Here is a 12,506-nt window from a genome sequence, read left to right on the forward strand (position 1 = left end):
ATTTATACTATTTACCTATTTGTAGAGTTATTATTTGTTGTGTGTTGTGTACGTCAGACATTGCACTTAGCATTTAATTTGTAAACATTTGACCCCTAGAAACAGGTAATATTAAAGGAAAAACTAAAGAAACATAGACAACTGAAACTAAGCTCCCAATGAAGCACACACTTATGACAGGTAATTTGGGTTTTAAAAGTGATTATTTCCCAAAAGGATATCTCCCACTGAAACAGGATGCTAAATGTTTTGGGGGTGGAGAAGAGGCGTGGACTGGCTATAAGAGACCCAAAGCACATAATTAACCCTTCCCTTCCCTTTTTTCTTGTCCCATACCTATCCCTGGGAAACTTCTTACTGGATTTGTAAGAAGTAAAGAAGAGCTACGAAGTTGGGACTTATAACCTGGTGCTTCCTTTTACCACCTAAAAGCACTGATGGATATAAGCACTGATGGATATTGATGATAATGATCATGCATGTAAGGGGATAACGTATGGTAACCCTGATTACACATCAGGGGGGTAAGGAGATGTTCTAGGATAGTTCAAGGTACATAAGGAAGAAACTATTGAGCAACTTAGGGATGTACAATGTGGGTAAGACATGGGGAAGACTGGGAAGTGGATGAAGTGATTGTGACAGATACTGGTCATACCAGTCACGACGTGAATGGAGAGCAACAACCGTGGATGGTGGAAAGGGGACACCTTAGAAACCTGGAGGTCGGAGGTAGAAGGAAGTTCCACCAGTTCCTTATAACTCTTGTCTATAGGGCATCTGGCCAATTTACCCAGCCTCTGGCTATCATACTCAATTTAATCACTAACCAACAAAAGGCTTAATCCATGGACTTTCAGAAACATATTAGGACCAGAGAAGTGAATGGCCTTTATGTAAAACAATGGAACAAGATTAACCTTTTGAACTAATAGGACTGTTTTCACAGACTGTAGCAACTGCTGTACAATTGATGTTGAATGTGCCACTCAAAAGTTGTTGACAAAAAATAAATGAGGTTCTGATACCATGTGAGTAAAATGCTGCTGCTGAGGTTGCCACTGCTTCTGTAAATGTCAGGTCTATACTCGTGTGCCACATACAAACTAGTTTAAACTCTCAAGCATGAGTGGTGGTGAAAATTTTCATTGCCCTGGGCTTCCAGCTGGCCAATAAAGGCAGAATATGGGTGACTGCCAATTACTGACGCATTTGGATCAATAACAATTTTAAGTGGCTTGGCTCAAGATACGAAATCTGTCCGTGGTCTGTCCTCCAAGTGGCAGTCATCATGGCCATTCTCACCCAGTGTTGTCCAAGAATGGATTTGGTCTAAGTCCCTATCAGTGCACTTAACTGGGGTATCTGATAGAGTGGGTTGTTCTTTTTCAGCTGGATAAATGACAGGTTGGAGGATAGAGCTGTAAAGGAATGCCTTCATGTGGTACCCGGCAACCTTTCATGCCTTCACATAGGTCACACAGGAGAAGGTTTAACTGCAACTGAGATAAGTCTGTGATCCTTCTGGAACATGAGAGCATGGAGTGCTTGTGAGCAGATGCTATAAAACTATTTCTTCTGGGAGGCTGTCATGAGATTGTTTCTCAACGACTCCAGAGTTCTGATTAGATATGAGACTTTCTACCTCAGGTTTCCTCCCCCACCTTCCCAGGTCCAGCTGAAGGTTCGAAAACTGCTGAGCTGCAGCATGATGTGGACTTCTCAGCAACAGGGCATCCCACTATCAGTGTTGTAGTCGGGAAGATTCCCTGGAGAAGGAAATAGCAACCCACTCCAGTACTCTTGCCTGGAGAATCCCATGGACAGAGGAGCCTGGTGGGCTACAGTCCATGGGGTCCCAAAGAGTTGGACACAACTGAGTGACTTTCACTTTCATTTCATGGGATAATGGACATTGGGAATGGCAATGCTGGTTACTCTTGTTTTCATTGTCCATGTCTGACTCTAACAGGCTATTACTTCTTCACTGGCAGAATCTGTCAGCCTTGCCTTTACAGGGGCAACCTGTGAATGACCACAGGGGAGACAGACACCTACCTCTTTTAAGATCTTCTGTAGCTTTTGCTCTTTTCCCTCCAATGAAAAGATGGACTTGGGTTCACTTGCATTTGTATCCCTTTTTACAGATAAGAGCACAAATATAGTATACATATATCTGACTTTGTCTCAAAGTCTTACCTCTTCTTTTGCATTTCCTTCTCTCGGGACTTCAAAATGTAGGCAAATGTATCCATGAATCCCAAGTAGTTACTGGGAGTGATATAATAATGCCTTCTAGTTGTTTGAAAGTATTTTGTGTTCAACTCTTTTATGCTTCTGTGGATTTGGACACATGTTGGGACAAGTTTTTCTTTTAAGTTCTGAAAAATAGTAATTTCTAAGAATTAAGAAAAAGCAGTCTAAATACACACACACACACAAGAAAATTGACACTGCAAATACATTTGCCATTTCTGAGATGTAGAGATGCAGAAAAAGGGTTTTGATGAATGGGACTAAAAATACATGAGTTTTAGTGGTTAGGATGACGTTGGGGTGGAAAAGAAAAAAAAAAAAACGGTTAACAATAAATGACATGTCAGCTAGGTTTTTCCCTTATTTCTGCTGAAGCACTCCAAGGATTTAGGTACATTGTCAATGGCCAAGGTTTATAGTGCTTTATCTCTTATCTTCCTTTCTTTAAAGTAGGTTATTAACAGAAAGATACCCGATTTTCAAGAGTAAAATAAAGCTAGAAAAATGTAAGGACTTAAAGGATGTATAGTCAGCCCTTTGTATCTGTGGGTTCTGCACCAACAGATTCAAACAACCACTGAAAACACTTCTTAAATATTTCAGAAAATTTCCAAAAGCAAAATATGAATTTCTCTTGTGCTGGCAACTATTTACATAGCATTTGCATTGTATTTACAATTATTTACATATACTTACAATGTATTGAACTGAACAATGTATTAGGTATTACAAGTAATTTAGAGATGATTTAAAATATATCATAGAATATGCACATATTATGGGTAAATCCTATACCATTTTACATAAGGGACTTGAGCGTACAGGGCTTCTCTCATAGCTCACTTGGTAAAGAATTTGCCTGCAATGCAGGAGACCCCACTTCCATTCCTAGGTTGGGAAGATCCCTTGGAGAAGGGAAACACTACCCACTCCAGTATTCTGGCCTGGAGAATTCCATGAACTATATAGTCCATGGGGTCGCAAAGAGTCAGGCACGACTGAGTGATTTTCACTTTCACTTGAGCATCCTGATTTTGGTATCTTGCAGGGGTTGGGGGAGGGGGCTGGAACCAGTTCCTTATGGAAATCAATGGATCAATCAATGTAGAGATACAGGTAGGCAAAACTAGAGTAGAAAGAGTGTCCTCTTTGCTTACCTTCAGAGAGAATCTGACTTGAACATAATCTAGTCCTGTTTATGCATCGCCTAGCTAAACTGGTCACTCTTAACTCAGCTGCAATTTCTTGCTGGTTCCATCCTGAATCTACCTTTCTTGGCCTTTGCTTTCCTTGAACACTTGGACAGGTAAGGTTGTAAGCCCCTTTCTAGGCCCCACAGAGTTTCAGGTCTCTCTGAAGTTGTAAAACTTCTTTTGCCAACATCTCTTGGGATCTTCATTTGAATTACTCTAGAATAGATTCTTACTGACTTGTGGCTCATGAGTTCTGAGGTAATTTTGCATGTGGCTTGTGCTTTCATTTCTTTGTAGTTGTGTTGCTGCAATCAACCCAGTGAAATGCACAAGAAGTACACAGAAGGTTGCAGTATCCTCACCAGAGCATGCAAAATGGAGGTTGTTTACCTTCGTGGAAATCTGTTGTCCACCATGAGGGCAGAACAGTGAAGAGACCCCAGAAGTGAGGAATCTGGGCATCACTGAGACAGGGTGAATTAGGAGGCAAAAGAGATGAGGAATTGATAAAGAGTCAAGACAAACACTTGACTTATTTCATAATTTTGCCCAGAACTGCCTCTCTTTGCCCACCTAAGGTTCATTGTCATTCAGAGATGTAGTGTTGTTGGATTCTGACAATAAATTGAAATCTTCACTTGCATTAGATTTCTTGAAAGGGGTTATATTTACCTCTCTGTTCTCAATATCCACTTTTTCTCTTAAGAAAGCATCAGCTACAATCAGGAGAGCTTCTTCTGGCCACCTCTGATACCAATCAACCGTGCAGGAGCTGATCAGGGAAGGATATAGTCTACAGTTTTGGTGAAAGTTAGGTCTTGTAGGGCTCATGGTCATAAGAATATGAAGGTTTTTATATATTCTCTGAAAATTAATGAAAATATAATTTGTTTAAATGCAATCCACTGCTTTGAAGAAAATATTATATTGCAAATTCCATTTAAAATTTGTTTCAATTTTTTCCTTAATGGGGGGAGTACCTATCAATCATGTACTGAGTGTCTGTCATAAACCGGAGTCCTTCCAAGGGAAACTACAAGCTTCACAGAGCCCTTCTGAGGAAAGGAGCCAGGTTCTGTTCTAGGGGACCTCACCCTCTTGGCTTCAGCTGGATGGACTGGGTAGGGGAGTCCAGTCCTTGTATAAACCATCCTTTATAAGGGGATCTAGTGTTAAAGCTCTATTCAGTAGGGCAGTTTATATCAGATGGTGATGAGTCTGACTATTTAACTGTTTCCTCTGGAGTGGTGTGCGTTTAAGACTCACAGAAACTCAAAGTAAGAAGCAGTCAGATGAATTAAAGTTAAAAGAGATGCAGAGAATCAGAACAATGTTACGTACAGAATACCGCAGAGATACTAATAAACTCCTACAGCTGAAGGATTACAGCCAAGCAGTATTAGATTCTATATAATTTTTCAGGTCCAAGGCAAAGTGCTAGTTTCAAAGAAGTTTGCCTGCATCCTTGCCCCACCTAAAACCTGGTTGTGTTGTTGCTGCTCTTGGCTTCTTGGAAGAACTGACCACAGGGCACAGATTCCTTCTTCATTCCATACATCACTTTATGATAAAACCACATTATTGAAAGCAGCTTCAGTGAGTCAATGGTCCACCTAATTCAAAGGGTTCAACTTGTACAAAGTGATAATATCTTTGAGTATCAAGCAACCTATTTTGCCAAATAAGAGTGGTAAAGCTGAAAGAAGACTAAAGGGTAAGATTTTCCCCCTCCTGCTTGTCTTTAAAATTTTTATAAAAGCAAATGCAACTCCTCAATGCAAAATTCACAAAATACAGAAATCTTTAAACTGAAAATGAAATTGCATGTGTGTTTACATGTGTCCTACTCTTTGCGACCCCATGGACTGTAGCTCACTAGGCTCTTCTGTCCATGGACATTTTCCAGGCAAGAGTACTGGAGTGGGTTGTCATTTCCCACTCCAGGGGATCTTCCTGACCCAAGGAATGAAATTTGTCTCTTGTGTCTCCTGCACTGGTGGGTGTATTCTTTACTGAGCCACCTGGGAAAACCTGCAAAACGAAATTACCTCTCTTTGCTTTGCCCATTTGCAAACTCCTACCTGAAGATATCTAACAGTTTAAAGTGTGTTTTCACTATTTATTTTTACCATAAAAAACCTCAAATCATTTTTGAAAGTATGGCATATATATAAAATTAAAATTGATTTCTACTTGGGATTCTTATTTTTTGTTTCTGGAGGGCACTATTTGCCACACTCTAAATAAGAATTTATTTTCCTTTTCCATTCACAATCTATTGGGTAAACCAATTTTGTAAAGAAGTGCTAGAGTGTCACAAGTTTTTAGGATAACTCTTATCCTTCTTTCTACTGCAGCATTTTAAAATATAACTCAATTCAAACATCCATTTATATTATATTGTTCTCTTACAATTATGGATTCCATTCCCAGAATTTTTTACATGTTTCTGTTGTGCAAGATTACTAAGTATCTGCTGAGGAAGGGATGGTGGTTCAGTTCAATTTTCAAATGTCTCCATAAAAGATAGAAACTGACTCGAGAAATAAGTTGGCCTGTGGTACTTTACCAGTGAACATTTTGGCTTGGGTAATCATATCTATCTGTTCACTGAGCCACTGGTGAGTCATCATGTCTTAAAGACACAGAATACCTATTAATTTGTCCAGTTGATATCTCTCATCAAGCTGATTCTTTCACAGAAAGCTCACTGCTGAGTTCATTCTGAATATCACCTGCTCTACCTGGATAACCCATAACCTCCTGGAGAGTTCTAGGGTCTTTTAAGGGAATGAGGAATTCTTGTTTCTTTCCTTTCCAGGCTTGTTACCAGCTTACAACTGAAATAAAACCCTCATTGGCTAGAAATGGATCACAGGGTGTGAAATAATCTTGGGATCTTATTTCTCTTATTGCCTCAAGCTATTATTATTTTTTTAAGTCATTGTTAGCCAGTCAGTCCCAGATTCTTGCTCATGTTTGCCCTGCCTATGGTGTGTCTGTGTATAAGGATGGCAATCATTATTATAGCTTTAAAAACTCATGTAAATCACCAAAGAAATTATCCAACTTGAAATTCATGTACAGAATTATAAACATAGTCTATTTTTTAATGCAGACCTTTATGTTCATTGCAGCATTATTTTCAACAAATAGTGGACACTAGCATAAAATTTTGGAGAAGGAAATGGCAACCCACTCCAGTGTTCTTGCCTGGAGAATCCCAGGGACAGGGGAGCCTGGTGGGCTTCCATCTATGGGGTCACACAGAGTCGGACACGACTGAAGTGACTTAGCAGCAGTAGCAACAGCAGCAGCATAAAATTTTGTGAAATTTGAACATAGTCTATTTTCAGTTTAATATGACAATTTGATAAAGGCAATCCACAAAAATGTACCTTTTGGAAGAACAAAAGTAAAGCTTGCCTATTATCAATATAACCAGACTGTTCGGCAAGAGATCTAAGCTTGAGGGCAATCGCATCCAGCTCTTCATTTTCAAACAAGTCAGGTATTTTCCCCAAATTAATAATGCTGTTCAAATCTTCCATAAATAACTCCTTAGGCAAAACATACATTTAATCAGGAATGAGTAAATTGGGCATGTATTCTACTCTGGACAAAGCTAATCAAGAAAGCAATAGTGTTTCAGGAGAACTTACATCAAAAAAAATAACTTCTCTTAAAGTGAACCCATCAAAACATTTTTTTCTGAGTCAAAATAAGCTTCATCTATTCACTCATTTATTCAAAGATTAGGGAAACCGATTTGGTACCGACTGTATGCCAAACACTGTGTTGTGCACTGGGCAAGAGGCATGGGGGGAGTGGGTACAATAATTAAGTTGCGCAGGGACTCTGCTTCACACAGTTTATGGTAGTTCTCAGTATCTCTACTTTTGTGTTTGAATACTACGCAAACTATTAGAAATCACATGGCCAAAAGCTTATTTTAATTTAACCAAGAACATCTCTATAAAGCGTTTTAGAATGAATGGGAAGGTAACAGAGGAGAAGCAGCAATGAAAGAAATTCGACCAGAGGAGTAATAAAAAGAATGAGCATTTTGGTTTTTAGAATAAATCCAAGCTTTCTTTTAACAAAAAAGCATTATTAGCATTATCAATGCCTCAAGATACAGTATTCTTTAGTCACTCACAGGGACCTGGTATTTCAGCCCAGTTGAGAAAGGGCAGAGAACTGGTGGGCTGTGTCCAATAGAGGCCAACAGAGGTGACATGGGGCTAACTGCTTTCCTGTCTCACCTAAGACATGACGGAGAACCGCCAAAGATTTATTAAATACTCTGATTATTGCCTTCTTGTTGACAGTCTAGGTAAATTACTCCATAGCATTACTGCCTCAGCATCCATTTTGTTTGGCCAAGCAGCCTGCTGGGGGACTAAAACTGACATTATAACTCTCATGGATGCACATGCCTTAGATAGCAACCCACAGAGTTACAAGCAAATGTAAATTCTGATATGACTTCCCAACAGCCCTTGTGTCAACCATCTTCCCTGCTTCCCAGAGCCTTCCCTTTATGTGCTTCTTAGATAAGACCCCCACGGAACTTACCCTTGTTGGGTTTGAACTGACCAATCTGGCCCTAGCCTGGAAACTCCAAAAGCATTACACCCCCAATCAAGGTGTGTGCCCTGGTCCTACCTCTCTCTCTCTTTCTCTCTGCACTTTGCCTTGACTTCCCATGGGTTCCCTCAAGGCATGCTGTGTACCTCCTGCAGGACCTGAGTAATAAACTTCTCTTTCAGATTCTCTTGTCTTTTGTTAAACTGTAGCTCACCATCTGGTACCCTGCACTTAACAAATGTTAACAAACTTAACAAAGTCATAACACCATTTTTTGGATTCATGTGGAAAGCAATGATGTGGCTAGAAAAAGTCTGGAAAGGAGATGCAATAACCTTAAAGTTCTGCATAACATGGAAAGTGAAAGTCGCTTTACTGTGACCAACTCTTTGCAATCCCATGGGCTATACAGTCTATGGAATTTTCCAGGCGAGAATACTGGAGTGGGTAGCCATTCCCTTCTCCAAGGGATTTTCCCAACCTAGGGATCAAACCCAGGTCTCCCGCATTGCAGGCAGATTCTTGACCAGCTGAGCCACCAGGGAAACCCCTGAATAACATGGGAGCCATGTTCAATTCAGCTTTGACAGTGGATTTCTGAAAAATAGTTTCTTAAATTAGAATGATACATTCTTGGCAGGGGAGAAACTACATCTTCTGAAATCTATAAAGTGTCTGGCAGAAACCTCAACCTGATCAAGGAGCAGAATATTCAAATTTGGGAAGGGGAGAATATATAGTTAAAGCAGAAAAATTGGATATTATGGAGAATAGCAGATATGACATGGCCCTTGGATTTACTTTCAAAATATGACATGAAAAACAAACAGACACATACAACTCTAGGGAGAGAGACCCAGTATCAGGAGAAAAAAAATGGGAGTTTGAAACAATACTAATAACTGTACACCTCTGAATCATAGATAACAAACAATATTCCCTTGAAATTTTGCCACAAAGAAGTACATACAATCTGAGGTGGTATTCCTAATTATGCTTTGACTGTGGAAGGGTATAACTTATGCAAAAGAATAGATTTTTTTAAAAGTTGAGTGATTAACATGTTTTGCTTACATATGAATAAGGCATAAGCTGCAAAGAAAGGTCTCAGCTTTGGTGAAACTTGAGCAGAAGGATAAAGGACAGAAACAGAAGCCTCAAACTCTGTGAGAGCACATTGTAGATTACATGATCAGACAGTGGATACAGATGCTAGAGCTATTTTTAAAAGACAGATTATAAAACTATTTTTAATGTAAAATGGATGACTTTAGTTACACAGATAAATTACTTCTAATCAGTCAATTAAAATTACAGAGACAGAAAATTCTTTTATTGTGGTACTGATGTAAAACTATCTACAGAATGATTGCAAATTTATAAACTCTATAGGCTATGATTGGATAAGCGTGGAAAATAATGAAGAATTGATATGGCAGGTTAATAGGACCATAGATAAATATTTTCTTTTCAAATATTAAATTTGGAGGGCTCCACTGTGTCACCTGGGAATACCCCACATAAATATTAAACTTTAGCAACTAATAAAAACAAAAAGTACTTACTTGATCTAGGTTCAAATTACTAACTATCAAAGCAGAGGGGTTGCCTTCTAATCCTGCTTGCATAAACACTTTTTTGAAATCTTCTCTGAATTCTAAATAGGCATAATTGTGAGATAAAGGTACCCGGTATATTTTGTGTTCTGCCAAATAACAGGCCAGAGTTGCACAAGTGTCCTTTCCACATCCATCTATTCCAATCTTGGGAAGAAAAAAAATCCAACATGTGATTCTTATATATGTTCTGGAAATCTTTCTAAATCTTTCAGAAACAGAAATCATTTATTTCTATTTCTAAATAGAAATTAAAGGTTTTCTACTCAGATGTACTAGAAAGTTAGTAAAACTACCTAAGACTATTTTTAAATGCTTTGATAAATACATGAAACACAAAGTATTTTATCAAAATCTTATAAGGCACTCAAACACTTTCAGTATTTTAATCTTTTCTCTTCACAACCTCTTGAACTACATGAAATAACTGCACTGAAAAGATAATCTGGAAAAATAGCATAGATAGGCTTATAAATCATTGTAATGTAACTATCAACATTTGAGCCTTCATTTGTAAGGATTCAAATAAGTCTTTTTCCATTTACTGTGGGGAACAACACTTAAGAAGTGCTTTTTGGGAATGATGATAAAGTTTTACCCTTTTAAAACAGTTTGTTAAGGTGCAAACTATAGACTATACCTGTTTTAAGTACACAATTAAATGATTTTAGTAAATTTACAGAGTTATGAAACCAACACTACAATCCATTTTTAGAGTACTTCTATCATCCCCCAAATATCCTTCAAGCCTATTTGCAGTCAAACTTCTTTCTAATTTCCAGTCCCAGGCAACCATTAATAGGCTTTTTGTCTCTATAGATTTGCCTTTGTTGGACATTTCCTATAAATGGAATCATATAGTAAGAAGTCTTGCATCTGACTTCTCAGTTAAACGATGGTTTTGAGGTTCTGCATGTTGTAGTGCGCATCAGCAGTTCATTCCTTTTCCATTAATGGATTTGGGTATGTTACACCAAACATACATTCCTACAATAAAACTCACTTGGCCATGATATATAATATTCATATGTTGTTACATTCAGTTTGCTGATATTTCATTCAAAAAATTAACAACTATATTAACAGGGATATTGGTATGTAGTTCTCTTTTTTCATGATGTCTATATAGTTTTGGTATCAGGGTGATACTGGTCTCATAGATTAGCTGGGAAGTATTCCTTTTTCTATTTTCTGGAAGAGTTATAAAGGACTGATTTAATTTTTCCTTAAATGTTAGAATTCTCTAGTGAAGCCATTTTGCCGTAGGCTTTTCTTTGTGGGAAGTTTTAAAATTCCTAATTCAATCTTTTTATTAGTTATATAAGTACAGATTTTATATTTCTTCAGTAATTTGTGTCTTTTGAGGAAGGTGTACATTTCATCAAGGTGTATTAAATACTTGATTTTAATAGTTGGAGTGTTCTTGCCTTTTTTCTCGATTATCCTCTCTAAAGATTGACCATTTTGTTGATCTTTTCAGAGAATAATTTTTTTGTTTGTTTTCATTGATATTCTCTTATTGTTTTTCTATTCTTTACTATCTTCTCTCATCTTTTCTTTCATATAACTTCCTCTTTGGGCTTAGTTTTCTTTTGCAGTTTCCTAAGGTGGAAACTTAGGTTATTTACTTGAGATTTGTACACACTACCATATGTAAAATGGATAACCAATAAGGACCAATATAGCACAGGGAACTCTACTCAATCTTATGTGGCAGCCTGGATGGGAGGGGAGTCTGGGGGAGAATGGACATATATATGTGTAAGGCTGGGTCCCTTTACTATCCTCTTGAAACTATCTCAACATTGTTGATCAGCTATCAGTTCAGTTCAGTCGCTCAGTCGTGTCCGACTCTTTGCGACCCCATGAATCACAGCACGCCAGGCCTCCCTGTCCATCACCAACTCCCGGAGTTCACTCAAACTCATGTCCATCGAGTTGGTGATGCCATCCAGCCATCTCATTCTCTGTCGTCCCCTTCTCCTCCCGCCCCCAATCTCTCCCAGCATTAGAGTCTTTTCCAGTGAGTCAACTCGTCGAATGAGGTGGCCAAAGTATTGCAGTTTCAGCTTTAGCATCAGTCCTTCCAAAGAACACCCAGGATTGATGTCCTTTAGAATGGACTGGTTGGATCTCCTTGCAGTCCAAGGGACTCTCAAGAGTCTTCTCCAGCACCACAGAAAAGCATCAATTCTTCGGCACTCAGTTTTCTTCACAGTCCAACTCTCACATCCATACATGACCACGGGAAAAACCATAACCTTGACTATACTCCAACACAAAATAAAAAGTTTAAAATAAATTAAAATATAGGCATTTGTAGCAGTAAATTTCCCTTGAAGCACTGCTTTAGGTATGTTGTGTTGTTGTTGTTTGTTTTGGTATGTTGTGTTTTTGTTTTCATTCACCTCCAAGTATTTTCTAATTTCTCTTGTGATTTCTTCTTTTACACATTGGATATTTAGGAATATATTATAAATGTTCTGAATATTTGTGAATACTCCAATTTTCTTCCTGTTATTGGTTCCTGTAGGAATTCTTTTGTGATCTGAGAACATAATTTGAATGACTAACTTAAACAAATAGTCATAATAATGTGACATATCATTGGTTGAATATGTTGGATTTTATTTAGCCTTCTGAAAGCTTTTCTCTATTTAAGGTATTGGCGGAATTTCCAAGAATTTAACTCTCATTTGCCTTCATGAGCAGTTAAATTTTGTGCAGTGACTCATTTTTCTAAATAAATATTCAAGGAATTGTATTATTTTTGAAGTCAAGATTCACCTGCACAGACACTGTATGAATACTGAAGATATGCTAGAGATGGTGCCAGACCCATCACTGTTTT

General features: G+C 38.1%; 1 protein-coding gene across 2 annotated transcripts in view; it reads right to left on the reverse strand.

The window, feature by feature from the left end:
• The window catches only part of DNAH14 (dynein axonemal heavy chain 14), a 398,894-nt gene that overhangs the window by 116,262 nt on the left and 270,126 nt on the right, over positions 1-12,506 (reverse strand). For both annotated transcript variants that reach the window (XM_088845531.1, XM_088845532.1), the window contains 4 exons: positions 9,605-9,802; positions 6,848-7,009; positions 4,122-4,313; positions 2,200-2,381 (listed from right to left, as the gene is read on the reverse strand). In XM_088845531.1, the coding sequence (XP_088701657.1) occupies positions 2,200-2,381; positions 4,122-4,313; positions 6,848-7,009; positions 9,605-9,802 (734 nt within the window). The remainder of the gene's footprint in view (positions 1-2,199; positions 2,382-4,121; positions 4,314-6,847; positions 7,010-9,604; positions 9,803-12,506) is intronic.

Source organism: Moschus berezovskii, chromosome 17 (assembly GCF_049115385.1).
Source record: "Moschus berezovskii isolate FMDL1 chromosome 17, NW_MosBer_1.0, whole genome shotgun sequence".
Taxonomy (NCBI): Eukaryota; Metazoa; Chordata; class Mammalia; order Artiodactyla; family Moschidae; genus Moschus; species Moschus berezovskii.